We start from the raw sequence: 21,251 nt of genomic DNA on the forward strand, positions 1-21,251 counted from the left end.
CGGTGGACATCAGACGCTGTCGGTGCTCATGACGTCATCGCAGTTGGTAACTGGCGTTAGCAAATAAGAAAATAGCGGTTTGACAGTTTACCGATGTATACTTTACCAAATGATGATAACTGCGAGCTGTCAGTGGAGTTAGCGAATAAGGCCCCAGAAGTGAGAGTCCTCGTGAAGTAAAATCATAGACTAAACGAGACAAGCAGAAAAAAAAACAAGACTTCTAGAGTAGACCATTGAGTAGACAGACAGATGCAGCAGAACATCTGTCATTTTTATTAAAAACATTTTTATTTTATACCTAACTATATAAAAAAACAAGTTTTAATCATAAAAATTGCTTCTTTCTTTGATTTATATCAAATTTTATAAATTAATTTCGTGTTTCTGTGCAGAGTGAAACGAAAATCTTTAATTCTAATATGGCTTTATGAAACTTACCAAGGACTTAATAATTTATTTGTTTACATGTTAAAATCTTTAAGCTAAGTGTTTTTACTTTTAAATATAAGATTTAAAGTACCAATTTAGTTCTAATCATATTAAGTGTAGGTGTATGTATGTACAACTAACTGTTAAAAAAAGTTGTAAAACCAGCCTTGAAGATTTGAGACAGCCTTGAAGACACCATGAATGCGGATGACGACGCGCCTACCAAGAAAAAAGTCGATAAGCCACCCACTGACAACCTTACAGTGACGTTAGACAAAATAGATGCAAAAAGATTTGAGAAAGGCGAGGAAGAGCCTAAACCTCGAATAGTCTTAACTTTTCGTTCGGAGAAGAACAGCGCTAAGAATAGCAACATGAAGATCGTGACGCCTGAGGAGAAGACACACGAGGAGGCGCCGCGGCGGTCAAGCAGAACCCGCGGCAAGTGGGAGTGGAACTGCGACAGCGACACGTCCCCCAAGAAGGACAAGTCAGGACAGACTACATCTGAGAATGATGAGTCAGACAGCTCCCACACGACGCCCAAGCGATCCACTCGCCGCCGCAGCAAGGACTCCGACAACATCCTCGCCAACGCTATAGCCAGGAAAGAGAAATCTTATGAAACTCAGCAAGCAACCCCACAAAGGTTATCCCGTAGAATAAAACCTACTGCTAAGATCTTAGCTAACGAAGAGCTGCGTATTGGTCTCGAATCTCAGAACAATGCACGTCTTGGCATAACAGACAAGTCTCCTGAAGAAGGTGTGAGGACCCGGCGGTCAGCTCGACCGCTAGTCACCGAGGCAGAGAAGAAGAAGGAACCGGAAGTAGACGATGAGGTGGTAGAGATTGGGGATGATGATGAAGCCAGCCATGAGATGAATATGATGAAGCTGAAGCACTTTGGTGAGCTGGGTCTGAAGATCATCAACCCTGATTATGTGGCAACTTGTAATGAAAGTGGCAATGAGAATAGGTAAATATCATTCTATTTAAAATAAATTAATTTAAAAAGTATTTTTTAAAATTTTTCTAACTTATTGGCATTGTCTAAATAATATGTGCAGTTCCTGTACAGAATGTATAAAAAATTCCAAATACATACTTCTGTAAGAAGGTAAACAAAAATAACACTTTCTAGTTTTAATCCATAAAAAAATACATAAGGAATAACAAAAATATGATTAAAGTACTGTTTAATTATCATGTCAACATCTTGATCCCTCATTAATTCTCTATCTCATTCATCAAATAGAGTAGAAGATGGTGAAGAAGGTGAGGATGAAGAAGAAGGAGAAGCAGAAGAAATTGATGAAGATGATGAGATGGATGAAGATCCAGCCATCATCAGCAAGCTTCTGGAGACAGACGAGGACTCCAGTGAAGACTTCCAGTGTACCATTGAAGTGGCAGCTAAGAACAGGCCGAGAAGGTCTACTAGACTCTGTTCTTCATTTGGCATGAATGACAGCGATAGGTCATCACCTGTTGGTGAAGAGGATAAGTAAGTTTTTAACTGTCATCCAAACTAATATTATAAATGCGAAAGTAACTCTGTCTGTCTGTCTGTCTGTCTGTCTGTCTGTCTTTCTGTCTGTCTGTCTGTCTTTTCTTCACGCCTAAACTATTAAACCGATTTGTGTGAAATTTGGTACAGACATAGTTTGAAACTTGAGAAAGGACATAGGATAGTTTTTATTACAAAAAAAAAAAAAATATTCCGTCAAATTAAAAACTATTGGTCAAATCAAAAATCTGCTGGTAGTGGCTAGTGTTTTATAAATCATCATAATTTCAGCCATAGGATATAAAGCCTCTTTATATTTTGTGTAATCTACAAAAGAATATTGCATTTGATTTATGTATCCTGTCATTTATAGTTCAGTTGCACTTTCTCACAATTCAGCTTGGAGTTAGATGGAGAAATAGCAATTATTAACACATTATTAACAAATTAGCAGGAGGCCAAAATCTTGCTTTACCAAGTATTATCATTAAGTGCACCAGTCTATATCCTACTTCCTACTTATATTATAAATGTGAAAGTTTGTGAGTATGTATGGATGTATGTTTGTTATTTAATCACCCAAAAAGGGCTGGACCGATTTGATTGAAATTTGGTATGTAGATAGGTGATACCCTGGAATAACACATAGGCTACTTTTTGTCAACACACCACGCGGGCGAAGCCGCTGGCGGAAGCTAGTATACTAATATTATAAAGAGGAACAATTGTATTATTGTTTGTTTGTAATGGATAAACTCAAAAACTACTGGACCTATTTTACTGTTTGAAAGTTACACTCGTCCTAAGTAACATAGGCTATATTCTACCCCAGTATGGGCAGTAGTTTCCACGAGACGCGAGTCAAACGGCTAGTAATGTATATTGTGCACTTTTAAATAGCTCATATAGAACTAATTTACTATAATAAAAGTTCTGAAATGCTAATTTGGCGTCAGGTCACCGCGCCGATCGTCCAAACGATCAGCGAGGCACACCTACGTCGAAGAGACTGAAAGGTGAGATCACACTTCTTCACCTTAACCAGATCCTTGCAATGTTTTTAATCTCGGTTCGTTTGTGTTTAAGGAGCCATCGTAAGAGGAGGCGGCATAGGTCATCGGGTGGCGAGGAACCCCATTCGGATGCTGAGATGGAAGATACAAGGTAACTTAGATTTTAAGATTATTTTTTTACCATTCTGCAGCATTACTAAATACGAACATGAAGTTTGAAGATTGCTACGTTACTTTCCCTTCCATATCAGCTGTATTCGCCGCGGTTTTATCTGCGCTTCTTGGTTATACCATGCTTTCTCCAAACTCCATAATTAAGTTACGAGCTCAGTAGTAATCGCTTGTGGGTCATACCCCTCGCTGATGCTTCAAAATTATTTCTGCACGACTAGCAGAACGTTCCATTACCTACGATAAATGTTTGGCCAAGAAGAACAGTGCCAGAATTGTTAAATCATCACCTCGACAATTCAGTTAGCGCAAGCTACAAGACTGAATAGAAAACTAGACTCTATTCACTGTGCCTTAAAACTCATTATTATGTTACAAGTGCTTTGCCCAGCACGCCGGCGGGCGGTGACGAAGGCTCCGAAGCTGCCTGTCCGACTGAAGACTCCACCATCATAGCTACCTGCTTCTGTGATACTCCTAGCAATGTGTATGCGGCGCCAGAGGAACTTACGGGTAAGTGGAGTGGTGATTGTGGGACTTATGCTACTGGTTATAGTGTTTAATTTCATGTGGTTCATGGGCGAAGCTTAGTGATGACCGTTCTGCACTGGAAAACATAATATGTGTAGTTTAATCCAGTAATCAGTCTAAATCCAATCATACGGACAAAAAAAGATATATCTACATGGTTTTTTATATTACACAACCGCAATAATCATCTTTTACTACCTGGCCGTCTTTAATTAACCGCAAACTGCTGTTCTTATATAATTTAGCTGTTTTGTTTTCGGCTAATTATACACGCTCTTACTGACGTCAATCATTATCCCACAGAGCCGGTATTCTGCCAAGCAATAGAACTAGTAGACGGGGTCCGCGTAGGATGTTCCCATAGCGCACGTCGTGAACGTGGGGGTGCAAACAGCAACAACAACGACCTTGCGGCCCTCGTGCGTGCGGGGCCCAGGGCCCCATACTTCTTGGCTTGCACCTTACATGCTGCGCAACTGTCTAAGCACATGTGCTGTCCTGCTTGCGGATTGTTTTGTACTCAGGTAAGAGAATATGTTGTGGTTTTATTTCTGTTCTCTTTCAGACGGATTACAAAGTATGAATCAAGATCAGGTCGACACAGCAGTTGCAGTACTGAAAACATACAAACATCCAAATAATAAACCTTTTTTTAAAAGCTAAGTTGCCTAGTTGAAAAGTAGGCATTTCAAAAAACAAAAAATCTTTTCGTTTTATCCTCATTGTCGCCATCTTTTGACAGTCTTTTCATGTCTTCCAGCACAGAATTTGAAAGTCTTAAGAAAATCCCGATAAGTAACTACGTGATCCATGAACCCTGATCCCTTCATCAAACAATTTATATCTTAGGGCACCTTCTACCAATGTTCATCTGGCCACCTCTTCCACTTGGACTGCGGTCTCCCGTACAACGACGCGAAGCTCCGACCAGGGTGTCCCCACTGTGGGGTCCACTCGTATAGATGGCAGCCAGCTAATACTGACTGCGTGAAGGTCAGCGTGGAGATGAAGTGCAGTAACAAGAGGATCTTCTTGCCTGATCAGAGGGAGCAGTGGTGAGTAGTGAATTTACTTATGAAATGTGAGGTTGGAGGGCGGAAATAGCCCTTACAGTAGGATGTGGGCACATCCTGGGTGCGTATGACTAGAAATTTAAAAGATCACATACATTTAATAAATTCAGGTACATGAGGGAGTACATAAGGAGAGTACGTCGTACGTCTGAAAGGGTGAATGAGTAATTTAACAACAATAGATGCTGCTGTTATGTGAGAGTCCTATATGCAAGAGTCCATCCAACAGAAATGTAGATTTTGATCTGCTAATATTCGTAAACTGGGAAAGAAATATGTTATGTATGAATTCTATCTAAGTACATATCGCTTCCTTGTCTGAGGCCATTAAAAATGGCCCCCAAAATTTATAATTCTTCCCAGCACACCAGCATACCTCACCTTCACCGCCCGCGAGCCGCCCCCGGAGTCAGGACCTCTCATACCTGAGGACCTACTGCCCTCACCTCCCATAGACCTGAAGCAGCTGTGCCAACAGGCTGCGAATGCGCCGAACAAGTCACCGCAACAGCTGTGTGACGCGATACTGAAGGGGGATACCGTTGATCAGCTTATACCGAAAATTGGTGAGTTAGTAGAAGTTTCATAAGGATAGAAATAATTTTAGTTAGCTTTACAGTAGTGTACTGTGGTAAATTTTTAGGTTATAAAACTCGTCCAACTTTTAGAAATGGGTTTTTATTTTCGAGGAATGAGAATTCAGATCTTCTATAATAACAAGATTGGCAGACTTCATATGAAGAGTCGATATATTTCGGTTTTATTTGCAACATTCGCTCGAGCAAGAATTTGATGGTGTTTATTTGCTCTAGTATCGAGTTCGAGCATCAACCGAGCTCTAAGCAGCCAATCAGGCGGCACGTGCTTGCACGCAGCTGCCCGGTCGGGCCACACTGGCGCCGCCTACCTGCTGCACTACGCAGGCGCCAACCTCGACGCCAGCGATAGTCACATGCGCACGCCGCTCATCGCTGCCGCACTCGGTATGTATGTCACATCCAACTGACTAACTGAACGACGCACTCAAGCAACTCAAACGCTCCTCTAGTATAGTAATAGAACTTGGGTCGATAAGCTTCCGCATGTCTATAACTGGCATCAGCAAAATCCACTTGTGTGAAATGTCTCTAAACCGTGGAAAAAAAATATTCTATAATGTCTCCCAACCTTGGTGTTCGACAACAGTCGAATAATGTAGTTTTTGTAATATTTTTATGTATTTTGTTCAAATATAATTTTACTTCTAGCACTTCTAGAGAAATCCGACAAAAAAGCCAAAGAGAAAGTAAAAGATACTTCTAAGGACGAAGTTTCGGAAGACGCGGAAACGGACGCTGATAAAGAGACTGAGAAACCAGGGGATAAGACTGAGGAAGAAGCGGTGGATGATGATGATGATAAGAAGGCTAAGGATGAAGATCTGATCAAAGTGATCAGGTATCTCATCGCGGCGGGCTGTGATGTTAACTTCCCGGTAAGTTTGAAGATTATTTTCAGGAGATCAACTTTTTGCCCATAGTAAATTTTGAAAACATTTATACTGATGTATTATATCGAATGGAGCCGTCAATTTCCATTTTGAACCCTCGACGCAAAAAGTGTGTTTAAGGGTCCGTTCAGACAGACCGCCTCAGAGAGGATAGCAAATACTTAACAAGTTGAAAATCGGGTACTTAGTATTTCACGTGGGCGTTTTGGGGGCTGTCTTTTGTAATTTTTTGTTACGTTCGAAAAGTGCTGTTTTGCAGCCAAGTTTGAATAAATGATTTTCATTCTATGCTATTGTAACGCCAGGGTCCGGACGGCATGACGGCGCTGCACTACGCGGCGCAGCACGGCAGCGCTCGCGTGCTGCGGCTGCTGCTGCCGCACGCGCAGCTCGACGCGCGCGACCACGGCGGCTGGACGCCGCTCGTCTGGGCCGCCGAGAATGATCACGAGCATGTCGTCAGGTCAGTATGCTAGGGTCCCGGTCCCTCGGTGTTATTTCTTGCCCGGATCAGGGGGTAATAGGTAATCTTTCGCTTCTCGTGTTAGTTCGAATTTCGAATTGGAGATGAGACGTACCAAGTTCGTCGCTCTTTGAGTGTCGTTCATGGAGTTTCTCGCAGGTTCTTTTTAATGAATCCTACTCCTGTGAACCCAAGGTGTCAACATCAAACAACAGTGGCCCACACTCTTGTTTAACTTTGACATGTTGGCTAACCTTGCTGGTTCTAACATCAGTGTTATGTTTGTGTCAGGTTGCTGTTAGACGCCGGAGCGTGTCCGCTGGCATCTGACGCGGAAGGTAACGGCGCGGTGCACTGGTGTGCGCTGGCGGGCGCCGCCCGAGCCCTCGCCGCGCTGCTGCACGCCGCGCCCAGGCTCGCGGCCGCACACAACGCGCATGCTGACACGCCGCTGTAAGTTATATCCGCCTCCTAGTGGGTGACGGCATATAGTGCCAGTGACTGCTGCACGCCGCGCCCAGGCTCGCGGCCGCACACAACGCGCATGCTGACACGCCGCTGTAAGTTATATCCGCCTCCTAGTGGGTGACGGCATATAGTGCCAGTGACTGCTGCACGCCGCGCCCAGGCTCGCGGCCGCACACAACGCGCATGCTGACACGCCGCTGTAAGTTATATCCGCCTCCTAGTGGGTGACGGCATATAGTGCCAGTGACTGCTGCACGCCGCGCCCAGGCTCGCGGCCGCACACAACGCGCATGCTGACACGCCGCTGTAAGTTATATCCGCCTCCTAGTGGGTGACGGCATATAGTGCCAGTGACTGCTGCACGCCGCGCCCAGGCTCGCGGCCGCACACAACGCGCATGCTGACACGCCGCTGTAAGTTATATCCGCCTCCTAGTGGGTGACGGCATATAGTGCCAGTGACTGCTGCACGCCGCGCCCAGGCTCGCGGCCGCACACAACGCGCATGCTGACACGCCGCTGTAAGTTATATCCGCCTCCTAGTGGGTGACGGCATATAGTGCCAGTGACTGCTGCACGCCGCGCCCAGGCTCGCGGCCGCACACAACGCGCATGCTGACACGCCGCTGTAAGTTATATCCGCCTCCTAGTGGGTGACGGCATATAGTGCCAGTGACTGCTGCACGCCGCGCCCAGGCTCGCGGCCGCACACAACGCGCATGCTGACACGCCGCTGTAAGTTATATCCGCCTCCTAGTGGGTGACGGCATATAGTGCCAGTGACTGCTGCACGCCGCGCCCAGGCTCGCGGCCGCACACAACGCGCATGCTGACACGCCGCTGTAAGTTATATCCGCCTCCTAGTGGGTGACGGCATATAGTGCCAGTGACTGCTGCACGCCGCGCCCAGGCTCGCGGCCGCACACAACGCGCATGCTGACACGCCGCTGTAAGTTATATCCGCCTCCTAGTGGGTGACGGCATATAGTGCCAGTGACTGCTGCACGCCGCGCCCAGGCTCGCGGCCGCACACAACGCGCATGCTGACACGCCGCTGTAAGTTATATCCGCCTCCTAGTGGGTGACGGCATATAGTGCCAGTGACTGCTGCACGCCGCGCCCAGGCTCGCGGCCGCACACAACGCGCATGCTGACACGCCGCTGTAAGTTATATCCGCCTCCTAGTGGGTGACGGCATATAGTGCCAGTGACTGCTGCACGCCGCGCCCAGGCTCGCGGCCGCACACAACGCGCATGCTGACACGCCGCTGTAAGTTATATCCGCCTCCTAGTGGGTGACGGCATATAGTGCCAGTGACTGCTGCACGCCGCGCCCAGGCTCGCGGCCGCACACAACGCGCATGCTGACACGCCGCTGTAAGTTATATCCGCCTCCTAGTGGGTGACGGCATATAGTGCCAGTGACTGCTGCACGCCGCGCCCAGGCTCGCGGCCGCACACAACGCGCATGCTGACACGCCGCTGTAAGTTATATCCGCCTCCTAGTGGGTGACGGCATATAGTGCCAGTGACTGCTGCACGCCGCGCCCAGGCTCGCGGCCGCACACAACGCGCATGCTGACACGCCGCTGTAAGTTATATCCGCCTCCTAGTGGGTGACGGCATATAGTGCCAGTGACTGCTGCACGCCGCGCCCAGGCTCGCGGCCGCACACAACGCGCATGCTGACACGCCGCTGTAAGTTATATCCGCCTCCTAGTGGGTGACGGCATATAGTGCCAGTGACTGCTGCACGCCGCGCCCAGGCTCGCGGCCGCACACAACGCGCATGCTGACACGCCGCTGTAAGTTATATCCGCCTCCTAGTGGGTGACGGCATATAGTGCCAGTGACTGCTGCACGCCGCGCCCAGGCTCGCGGCCGCACACAACGCGCATGCTGACACGCCGCTGTAAGTTATATCCGCCTCCTAGTGGGTGACGGCATATAGTGCCAGTGACTGCTGCACGCCGCGCCCAGGCTCGCGGCCGCACACAACGCGCATGCTGACACGCCGCTGTAAGTTATATCCGCCTCCTAGTGGGTGACGGCATATAGTGCCAGTGACTGCTGCACGCCGCGCCCAGGCTCGCGGCCGCACACAACGCGCATGCTGACACGCCGCTGTAAGTTATATCCGCCTCCTAGTGGGTGACGGCATATAGTGCCAGTGACTGCTGCACGCCGCGCCCAGGCTCGCGGCCGCACACAACGCGCATGCTGACACGCCGCTGTAAGTTATATCCGCCTCCTAGTGGGTGACGGCATATAGTGCCAGTGACTGCTGCACGCCGCGCCCAGGCTCGCGGCCGCACACAACGCGCATGCTGACACGCCGCTGTAAGTTATATCCGCCTCCTAGTGGGTGACGGCATATAGTGCCAGTGACTGCTGCACGCCGCGCCCAGGCTCGCGGCCGCACACAACGCGCATGCTGACACGCCGCTGTAAGTTATATCCGCCTCCTAGTGGGTGACGGCATATAGTGCCAGTGACTGCTGCACGCCGCGCCCAGGCTCGCGGCCGCACACAACGCGCATGCTGACACGCCGCTGTAAGTTATATCCGCCTCCTAGTGGGTGACGGCATATAGTGCCAGTGACTGCTGCACGCCGCGCCCAGGCTCGCGGCCGCACACAACGCGCATGCTGACACGCCGCTGTAAGTTATATCCGCCTCCTAGTGGGTGACGGCATATAGTGCCAGTGACTGCTGCACGCCGCGCCCAGGCTCGCGGCCGCACACAACGCGCATGCTGACACGCCGCTGTAAGTTATATCCGCCTCCTAGTGGGTGACGGCATATAGTGCCAGTGACTGCTGCACGCCGCGCCCAGGCTCGCGGCCGCACACAACGCGCATGCTGACACGCCGCTGTAAGTTATATCCGCCTCCTAGTGGGTGACGGCATATAGTGCCAGTGACTGCTGCACGCCGCGCCCAGGCTCGCGGCCGCACACAACGCGCATGCTGACACGCCGCTGTAAGTTATATCCGCCTCCTAGTGGGTGACGGCATATAGTGCCAGTGACTGCTGCACGCCGCGCCCAGGCTCGCGGCCGCACACAACGCGCATGCTGACACGCCGCTGTAAGTTATATCCGCCTCCTAGTGGGTGACGGCATATAGTGCCAGTGACTGCTGCACGCCGCGCCCAGGCTCGCGGCCGCACACAACGCGCATGCTGACACGCCGCTGTAAGTTATATCCGCCTCCTAGTGGGTGACGGCATATAGTGCCAGTGACTGCTGCACGCCGCGCCCAGGCTCGCGGCCGCACACAACGCGCATGCTGACACGCCGCTGTAAGTTATATCCGCCTCCTAGTGGGTGACGGCATATAGTGCCAGTGACTGCTGCACGCCGCGCCCAGGCTCGCGGCCGCACACAACGCGCATGCTGACACGCCGCTGTAAGTTATATCCGCCTCCTAGTGGGTGACGGCATATAGTGCCAGTGACTGCTGCACGCCGCGCCCAGGCTCGCGGCCGCACACAACGCGCATGCTGACACGCCGCTGTAAGTTATATCCGCCTCCTAGTGGGTGACGGCATATAGTGCCAGTGACTGCTGCACGCCGCGCCCAGGCTCGCGGCCGCACACAACGCGCATGCTGACACGCCGCTGTAAGTTATATCCGCCTCCTAGTGGGTGACGGCATATAGTGCCAGTGACTGCTGCACGCCGCGCCCAGGCTCGCGGCCGCACACAACGCGCATGCTGACACGCCGCTGTAAGTTATATCCGCCTCCTAGTGGGTGACGGCATATAGTGCCAGTGACTGCTGCACGCCGCGCCCAGGCTCGCGGCCGCACACAACGCGCATGCTGACACGCCGCTGTAAGTTATATCCGCCTCCTAGTGGGTGACGGCATATAGTGCCAGTGACTGCTGCACGCCGCGCCCAGGCTCGCGGCCGCACACAACGCGCATGCTGACACGCCGCTGTAAGTTATATCCGCCTCCTAGTGGGTGACGGCATATAGTGCCAGTGACTGCTGCACGCCGCGCCCAGGCTCGCGGCCGCACACAACGCGCATGCTGACACGCCGCTGTAAGTTATATCCGCCTCCTAGTGGGTGACGGCATATAGTGCCAGTGACTGCTGCACGCCGCGCCCAGGCTCGCGGCCGCACACAACGCGCATGCTGACACGCCGCTGTAAGTTATATCCGCCTCCTAGTGGGTGACGGCATATAGTGCCAGTGACTGCTGCACGCCGCGCCCAGGCTCGCGGCCGCACACAACGCGCATGCTGACACGCCGCTGTAAGTTATATCCGCCTCCTAGTGGGTGACGGCATATAGTGCCAGTGACTGCTGCACGCCGCGCCCAGGCTCGCGGCCGCACACAACGCGCATGCTGACACGCCGCTGTAAGTTATATCCGCCTCCTAGTGGGTGACGGCATATAGTGCCAGTGACTGCTGCACGCCGCGCCCAGGCTCGCGGCCGCACACAACGCGCATGCTGACACGCCGCTGTAAGTTATATCCGCCTCCTAGTGGGTGACGGCATATAGTGCCAGTGACTGCTGCACGCCGCGCCCAGGCTCGCGGCCGCACACAACGCGCATGCTGACACGCCGCTGTAAGTTATATCCGCCTCCTAGTGGGTGACGGCATATAGTGCCAGTGACTGCTGCACGCCGCGCCCAGGCTCGCGGCCGCACACAACGCGCATGCTGACACGCCGCTGTAAGTTATATCCGCCTCCTAGTGGGTGACGGCATATAGTGCCAGTGACTGCTGCACGCCGCGCCCAGGCTCGCGGCCGCACACAACGCGCATGCTGACACGCCGCTGTAAGTTATATCCGCCTCCTAGTGGGTGACGGCATATAGTGCCAGTGACTGCTGCACGCCGCGCCCAGGCTCGCGGCCGCACACAACGCGCATGCTGACACGCCGCTGTAAGTTATATCCGCCTCCTAGTGGGTGACGGCATATAGTGCCAGTGACTGCTGCACGCCGCGCCCAGGCTCGCGGCCGCACACAACGCGCATGCTGACACGCCGCTGTAAGTTATATCCGCCTCCTAGTGGGTGACGGCATATAGTGCCAGTGACTGCTGCACGCCGCGCCCAGGCTCGCGGCCGCACACAACGCGCATGCTGACACGCCGCTGTAAGTTATATCCGCCTCCTAGTGGGTGACGGCATATAGTGCCAGTGACTGCTGCACGCCGCGCCCAGGCTCGCGGCCGCACACAACGCGCATGCTGACACGCCGCTGTAAGTTATATCCGCCTCCTAGTGGGTGACGGCATATAGTGCCAGTGACTGCTGCACGCCGCGCCCAGGCTCGCGGCCGCACACAACGTGCATGCTGACACGCCGCTGTAAGTTATATCCTCCTCCTAGTGGGTGACGGCATATAGTGCCAGTGACGCGCCGGGGGCAGCTACTGATGCAGGGTAACGGCATACAGCCCTTTTGATGCACAGGGTAACGGCATACAGCACTGTTGATTCAGAAGGTAACGGCATACAGCACTGTTGATTCAGAGGGTAACGGCATACAACAATATTGATGCAGAGGGTAACGGCATACAGCTCTTTTGATGCAGAGGGTAACAGCAGCACCATTCACTGAGCGCATTACGGCATAAAAGAACTGCATTAGCGGAGGGTAACACTTTTTCCGAAAAGGGGGAATGCCATAACGTTTAACAATCACAACATGTGTTGACTGAAGTACATTGTTACAGACACGTGGCAGCCAGGCAGGGCCACTACGCATGCGTCGTTATCTTACTCGCTCGTGGCGCTAGGGTAAGTTTTATTTCTTCATAATTTTTTTGTTTGTATAATTTGACTTCGTGAAGTACAAAGTTAAAAACTTCGGACTAGCAAAGGTACCGGATAAGACCTTTAAAAATGCTTCAAAGGATATTTAATTCGACTTCTTCAAGAGCCGAGAGAACTACTTGCCACACCCGGATAAAAAATATCCTATGTCCTTTCTTAAGCTTTATCTGTGACCAAATTTAAATAAATAAAAATATGCAGATGACTATAGCTGTCAGAGACAATGTGTCGCTATATAAACTGCAGTCAAACAGACAGACATATTTACTTCACATTTATAATATTAATTTAACTGCCTCGTTGGTCTAGCTGTTGCAAGTGCGGCTGCTGAGCACGAGGCTCGGGTTCGATTCCCGAGTCGGGCCGTAATCGCTTTGTGGGTTTTAGAAGACTTTCACAAAGCAGCCTGGAAGCTGGTGATTGATACACCCGTGCATCGGAGAGCACGTAAATGTCGGTCCTGCGCCTGATCTCTCTCCGGTCGTGTCGGATTACCGTCCCATCGGGCTATGAGAGTTAAGTAATAGTGAGTGCACCTGTGTCTGCGCAAATGCTCGTGCACTATAATATGTCCTACGTAGTTGGCTAATCTCCTTACATGAGAACAGCCGCCGTAGCTGATAATCGGCTAGGAGGACATCATAACATTAATAATGATTGTATATTGCCGTTCAGACGGACGTAGAGAACTCGGCGGGCGAGCTGCCGGTGGAGGTGTGCTCGGGACAGTGTCAGAGCGCCATCTCTCTCAACATGCAGATGACTATAGCTGTCAGAGACAATGTGTCGCGGTATAAACTGTTGTCCAGGTGAGTGGTGCATTTTAATGTTTTGTAGTAAGGTGGTTTTCAAACCTGAAGTGCTGTTTTTTAAATTAAAAATTGCGATACATTTGAAAAATTTAAGTTTAACCATATTTATTTTCGATATTTTGTTTTGAAGTGCCGTAAAGCGAGCTAATGTTACATTTGTAAAGTTAGCAATTTGACTCTTTGTACATAATAGGGGTTCTGAAAATGAGTACATAAGAGAACTATATACACTTATAAATATGTTAAACCAATAAATCCAATTTTTTGTTGAATTGACAGCGACATATCAAACGGACGCGAACCGTTTCCGATCCCGTGCGTGAACGAAGTGGACGACGCGCCGCTGCCGGACGACTTCACGTACGTCACGAGCCACGTGACGCCCGTGCCCGTTCATATTGACGACACTATTGCTACCATGCAGGTAGTTTCTATATATTTTGAATGTTATTTTTCTTGTAAATTTAAAGGGTATATGAACGTATCAAAATAGTACTACGCTGAAAGTCGGCACTTTTTGAACGACATAAAAATAAAAAGACCTACCCATAAAGAATGCTAGGCTGGGAGGAAGCGGCGCAACAAACTTCTTATAGTAAACAGCAGTATCAAAGATTCTACAAAAACCTTTGAAATAAAAACATCTGGGAACGCCCGCGTAAATCCTACTAGGCTGGAGGTAATGGTAAATATACCATGATTTTCCAGACTTCGAGAAGCTTACTGAAATTTCTTAAAAACTGATATATATTGTGTCAACAAGACTATAGTTCGGCCATTCAGAGAATGCGTTCCTGACACGTCGCGATTGAACTGACGACGTAACTTTGCAATGGCGTTGCAGTTACGATAAAAATATTTTTGCTGGTTGTTTACCGTTTTAACAATTGAGGAGCATTAAAACAACATTATTATATCAATAATCAATGAATGTTATTACGTCGTCAGTTCAATCGCGACGTGTCAGGAACGCATTCTCTGAATGGCCGAACTATATTGTACTCAAAGTACACTTCAATGTTCATATCATCATTTTTTGATGTCACATACATACTTTACAGCTAAGTTTTTGTCGTTGATCACCGATGGTATCTAATGTGCGGCTATATTCTACGAATATTCTTTATGTAATGTTTCTTGCACACAATTTACAATTCCGGACTGGACGCCAGTCTACCTTTGGGTTATGAAGCAATGTAATGGCGTCCACGGCCGATTTCGGCCACGGCGGCTGTTCTCATTTAAGGAGATCAGCCAGCTGCGCAGGACATATTATAGTGCACGAGCATTTGCGCAGACACAGGTGCACTCCCTATTCCTTCACTCTCATAACCCGATGGGACGGCAATCCGACACGACCGGAAAGAGATCAGGCGCAGGACCGACATTTACGTGCTCTCCGATGCACGGGTGAATCAATCACCAACTTCCAGACTTCGGGCTGCTTTGTGAAAGTTTAAGAAAACCCACAAAGCGATTTCGGCCCGACCAGGGAATCGAACCCGAGACCTCGAGCACAGCAGCCGCGCTTGCGACCACTAGACCAACGAGGCAGTCAATATGAAGCAATAACATTGGTGGGTACAAAGATATTAAAGAAAATATTCCATCCCCAGGGTTGTTCATGCAAGGAAGGCGACTGCACTTCAGGGTCGTGTGCGTGCAGCGCTCTGGGCGTGAAGTGCTGGTACTGGCGCGGCCGTCTGCAGAACACCTTCCCCTATCATGACCCGCCCATGCTGTTCGAGTGTAACCAGACCTGCGGGTGTAATCTGGTATGAATTATTGCTCAGTATTATAAGAGAAAGGTTTGGATTTTTAAAAAGAATATTGTTAATTTTTTCGAACTTTTATCCATTCCGATATGAATTGCGTTGGTAGCCTTTCAATGGATTAATAACTGACAAATTGTGAACCGTGTCCTCTTTTTAGAAGTCGGTTTTGAAGAGATTATTTACCTTCTTCGCAATTGATGTCTTATGCGCTTGAAAGTTCAATAAGATAAATTGATATGGATAAATAAAGTAAAAAATAACCTTAATTGTTTAAAAGAGGCAATACTTCATTTATGATATTATTATTTTTTACTTTATTTTCTGAATTTTGAGGTTTGCCTTTTTTTGTTGTTTTTGTAAAACTTGTTATTTTTCAAGTTTATAAAAGAAGTATCCATAATTATATGTCAATCCACAGCGCGTATGCGGCAACAGCGTAGTAACGAAAGCAGCGGGCGCGGGCTCCATCTGCGTCCGCGCGCTGGTGTTCCGCGCGGGCGGCGCGCGCGGCTGGGGGCTCCGCGCGCGCCAGCACGTGCGCCGCGGGCAGCCCGTCGCGCTCTACTGCGGCGAGCTGCTGCCGCTACCACAGGCCGATACTAGAGCCGCTGACCATTATATGTTCGCGCTTGATGTCAAACCTGACCTCCTTGAGGTTGGTAGAATCAACGAGTGGATTCAAATTTCGAAAACTGTTAAATAGCGTCCGTGGTGCGGCGCAAGAATTGATTTCTATAAGTAAACGCAATAGCAGCAACAACAGCAATAATTCCAAAATTACACCCTACTACAGGGGCGGATACATGTCTAAAAAGAAAGTTGTGAACACGTCTATACTTAGGAAAGTACATAATTTATTTAGGTACGTTAGGAAATAACTTAGAAAAAAAAATTGTCTTATATCACAAGTAAATTAGAGTTGTATGTTTGTAGTATTAGGTATGCTCAAAATGACCACTACGGTAGATAGATCCACCACTGGTTAAAAATCGCAATAGTCTTCTACACATTATTCAATTTTAGACTCAATATAAACAACTAATATTGTCATCCATCCCCAGCAATGCACCGACAAGACGCAGCTATGCGTAGACGCGGCCCAGTTCGGCAGTGCAGCCCGCTTCATCAACCACAGCTGCCGGCCCAACCTGGCGCCCGTGCGGGTGTTCACGTCGGCGCGGGACCTGCGCCTGCCCACCGTCGCGCTCTTCGCCACCAGGGACATTCAGCCCGATGATGAGTTCACGTTAGTATTCACAATATTCTCCCAAGCAATGTACCGACTCGGCACAGCTCGGCAGTGCAGCTGTGCAGCCCGCTTCATCAACCACATTCGGATAAGATATTTCACTCATAACAAAGAACCGAAATGCTTAATTGGACTGTTGCGTCTCGGATCCCCAAGATGTAGCCCGTAGCCTAGCCTAGCCGTAGCTTTTTTGACGTATAAATAATTTAAATAATACGTGTATATAACCCAAGCAGCAAAATAGTCGAGTAAGAATTTGTTTACTCAGCCTTTAATTGTATAAGAGCCGAGTTACCGTTCTTAAAACACTCATTTATCGTATAATAGCGGTAATCACGACTATTTGGCAATATGTGCTTTATGGACGTTGAATAAACGTTTACAGCACTATGTTTTAGCACTTTACTCCACCTTTTAGCAGATGCTGAATTAAAGTGTCTAAAATACTTGTTACTCGATCGTTTGATCTATATATAACAGTCGTATAATAGCTGCAGAATAGCTGATTCGCTGAATTGGGTGCTTTTATACAGCCACTACTCAGCTCTCTTTTATGTTTCTATAAGAGCTCTATAAACATAATCAAAATGCTTATGGCAAGATTGCTGCTGTTACTGCATACTTAGAGATTAACTCGTATAAAAGCTTTTATACGATATTTACTCAGCTTAAAGTAGTATTGTAGAGTTCTGAGAAACAGTAACACCACAACTCCGTCCATTGTGAATTTCCAAGCGCGAGTCCGAGTATTTTAAGTGGTTCCGTAGACTCAAGTAACACAATAATTTACAATGTAAATGACGACGGACGACATTAAGAACTAGGGCCGAGTCATACAAGTGATGTTGGAATAAGTTCAGATATTGAATGTACTGAAATCAGTTCTGATTCAGAAAGCAGTGAAAAATACAGTGTCGAAGATAATAATTGTCAGATGAATTTAAGAGAATGGGCTCTTCAATTAAATATATTGTAACGTTTAGATGTAGTGGTAGGTAGTCTACTAGGTGAGAAAATAAAAAGAGTAATTTAGAAAATTTGTATAGTCTATATTTTACAAAAAGATCGGCAGAGCCGGGAGTGAGTTCAGAATATCGAGCACGCGTTAAGTTCTGGCCCGCTATAGAAACACCACTATCCTGTATAGTCAGGCAGCTCGGCAGCGGTCAGGCGGGGTAGGTGTGCAGCGCGCTAGTAGATGCCGGACGCGCAGGTAGATGCAGGACACGTAGATAGGCGCGGCACGTAGGTAGGCACAGGCACGTAGGTAGACACAGGCACATAGGTAGGCACAGGCACGTAGGTAGGCGCACTTTAGGTAGGTGCACTACGGTAGGTGCACAGGAGGTAGTCCGGTACTTGAACCCTGGAATGTCCGTTATGTTCCGTCTTAGTTACGGTCCGGTTATATTCGAGCCACGACTGCAACATCCCGATTTCCACTTACTCACTACCTAACTAAATGGAAAGCAGTGATCAAGCACTAAATAGCATCGAGATGAGGCAGCCTAGGCAGCGTGACAAATTATAATACAGCTAACAAAATGTAATCTAAATGCAAGTGATGAGGATGAAAGTATTTGCATGATTTAAAAAGCAAAGCACTAGTTTAAATGAAGTTAGAATTAATAAGTAGGTAGACACTATAACAATTTATTTAAAGAAGAATGAATGTGGGAAAAATAATTGTAGGGTGTGGCCCTCATGACACGGTCTAAGTGCACCGGTCATGTGAGGTCAAATACCACATGATAATTTTTTATAAAGCATTATGGCAATACACAGGCTATAATATTCCACAAGAACAGCAACAAAGGCGTGATCGTAGCATGAAATAAAAGAATGAACGCACAATGAAATTAGCAAGTCATCCTACGACACGTCACGTATAACTGTTTCTAAATGCATATAATAAGCAATATTTTGCAACACTCACCCGATCTGGGGTATACACTGACTCTAAAAGTAATTTTAAAAGCACAATAGTTTATTTAGGATAAAATTAAATGCAATATAATCGCGAGTTAAAAGTGTACATAGACCAGTACTGTATCGGCTCGCGGCGTCGTGCTAGTCACCGTCCGGCGATTGTCCGCCGTCTCTGCTCGCGTCGCCTCATAGGAGGGATAGTTCGCCGAACCGGTTTTCGTCACCCGTGAACGGCGCGCGGCTCCGATATAGCAAATCTAGTATCTAGTATTTTTCAAAATATAACGTACAACGTTACAATATCTCATGCTGCATTTAGACAACTTTCAACTGTTTTAAATAAACGAAAGCTTGCCGCATGTTCTCCCTAAAGATCCACGAACCTTATTGACTGATTTTCTTCGGTTTGACTTATCGTTTGTGCTAAGACCACATCCGTTACATTTATCTGTCCCAATTTTTCAAAAAAAATAATCTTAATTAAAATGTTGTTTTTTGGTCTGGTACCAATAAGCGAACCCTAAATCCTGTTATCATGGCGATAAATGTGGTGACCAGCACTCTTACTCGACTTTTAATCGAATAAGTTCGCTGTAATTACAACTGGATTACCAATATGGCCACAGCATTTAATATAATTAATAAAAATATGTGTCAGTTCGCGGTAAAAGGTACCTTATTGGTGTTGCACTTACGACATTATGTTTTTTTAGTCTAAGCAAGATTGTAGAATTTGTCATGAAATGACACATATATGTAATTTAATAAATTAGTCGTCCAAATTTAAGAAAATAGACACCGCATGAATGTTTATGTAAAATGCCTTTGGATTTAACAATAAAGCTTGTTGCGCATGATGTTTTGAAGTAGCTACACGAACAGTAAAAATAAACATATTGATTGCTCAAAACTTAATATAAATGTAATATATTATTCCTTTTTCTTAACCTTTGAAATGTAGGTAGTTTACTTTACAAATAATGAGTTGAAATCCGTAAGAGCCTCCGTAAGATCATTTACAGCACTTATTAGTCAAGTAAAAGCATTCTATCTGCTGTTATAGACGTAAAATGGCGAATAAAAGCAATTCGGCTTTGCTATTATAGCACAATTTACCTGTATAATAGCAAATCGAGTGCGTTTATTGAACTAAATATCCTATATACGCATTTTGGTTGCTCTTAAAACACTCCTAGTGTTTTCTTCCACTTTTACTCAAATCTTACAGCATGTTTTAGTTGCTTACTCAGCGCTTATTCCACTTCAATAGGACTTTAGTCTGAATAATTTGCGATTTTTTCGCGTTGAGTAAACGTTTCGAGCACTTTTACTCGACTGTTTTTAGGACTTTTATTGAACTTAAAGGCGAAAACAGAACGTGCTCTCGACCATTATAGCACGTCTATTTGCTGCTTGCGTAAGACTATGAAAAATAATACAATTAATTGATATTCTCACAAGCAATACTCCGACAAGACGCAGCCCAGTTTATATAGATAAAAAAAGATAAAGAGTCATCTATTCAAAGTAGACTGAAAATCAGCACTTTTTGACGGTCAAGTTTACAAAAGACTGTCCCCAAAAACTCCCGCCCGTCTCCACTTCCTGTGTTTTTATTAAAAAAAACGACCGAGTGCAAGTCGGACATTTTTTGTTTGTTTGTTGGTTACCCTAAAGTCTACCGAAACTAAGTCTACGGAACCGATGTGAAAAATTCTTTCACTGTTGGAAAGCTACTCTTCCAGAGTAACATAGGCTATATTTCATCCGGTATCGGCATTCGTTCCCCACGGGACGCTGGTGAATCCCCCTGAGAACGGGTACAGAAACATAAGGATAAAAATTGTGTGGTCTAACATTTTTTGTTTGTTACAGATTCGACTATGGGGACAAATTCTGGTCAGTCAAGTCCAAGTTTATGAAATGTGAATGTGGCACCGCTGAATGTAGATATCCTACAAAATCTGACGAAACCGAATCATCGTGAACAAGTTTTGTAAATAATATATTGAAGATGCTCTGAATAATACATATTTATTGTATAATTTTACTGTAACCAATCTGTAATCATGTACTGAACATTAAATGTTATTCATCAAGTAACTTGTGTATTTATTGGATAAAACTAGCCGTTTTCCCGCGGTTTCACCGGCGTCCCGTGGTAACTACTGCCCGTACCGGGATAAAATATAGCCTATGTTACTCGTGGATAATGTAGCTTTCGAATGGTGAAAGAATTTTTAAAAACTGTCCAGTAGTTTTTGAGCCTATTCATTACAACCAAACAAACAAACAAACAAAGTTTTCCTCTTTATAATATTAGTATAGATAATTTGTATTGTGTATTCTTTCCCCGTGGTTTCTCCCGCCTCTCAGCGATCTCCTTTCCGTATCCGAACAATATACAGGGTGTGTCGTTCACAATCACATTAAATCCTATCGCATATACTTTTTGATATTCTATGGCGAATTGTAAAAAAAATAACCTAATCCATTCAGTGGTTTAACCACAGGAGCCATTTCTCGTTTTTAT

The 21,251-nt window shown here is 47.0% G+C and overlaps 1 protein-coding gene across 4 annotated transcripts; it reads left to right on the top strand.

Annotated features, from left to right (window-relative positions):
* The first annotated feature begins 308 nt into the window (after window positions 1-308).
* On the top strand, window positions 309-20,821 carry LOC124640851 (histone-lysine N-methyltransferase EHMT1). Of its 4 annotated transcripts, none has more exons than XM_047178789.1 (19): window positions 309-1,411; window positions 1,691-1,939; window positions 2,899-2,958; window positions 3,029-3,106; window positions 3,506-3,639; window positions 3,961-4,181; window positions 4,507-4,712; window positions 5,094-5,296; window positions 5,543-5,713; window positions 5,978-6,204; window positions 6,525-6,682; window positions 6,974-7,135; window positions 12,854-12,917; window positions 13,629-13,762; window positions 14,045-14,189; window positions 15,382-15,540; window positions 15,959-16,195; window positions 16,602-16,786; window positions 20,594-20,821. In XM_047178789.1, exons 1-19 carry the CDS (start codon window positions 630-632, stop codon window positions 20,703-20,705), a joined length of 3,687 nt encoding a protein of 1,228 aa, XP_047034745.1. In that variant the 5' UTR covers window positions 309-629; the 3' UTR covers window positions 20,706-20,821. The 4 variants fall into 4 exon arrangements, with proteins under 4 accessions (XP_047034745.1, XP_047034752.1, XP_047034761.1 ...); XM_047178796.1 differs by having other exon boundaries at window positions 3,518-3,639; XM_047178805.1 differs by lacking the exon at window positions 2,899-2,958.
* Window positions 20,822-21,251: the final 430 nt, after the last annotated feature.

The sequence above is a fragment of the Helicoverpa zea genome, chromosome 2 (assembly GCF_022581195.2).
Source record: "Helicoverpa zea isolate HzStark_Cry1AcR chromosome 2, ilHelZeax1.1, whole genome shotgun sequence".
Taxonomy (NCBI): Eukaryota; Metazoa; Arthropoda; class Insecta; order Lepidoptera; family Noctuidae; genus Helicoverpa; species Helicoverpa zea.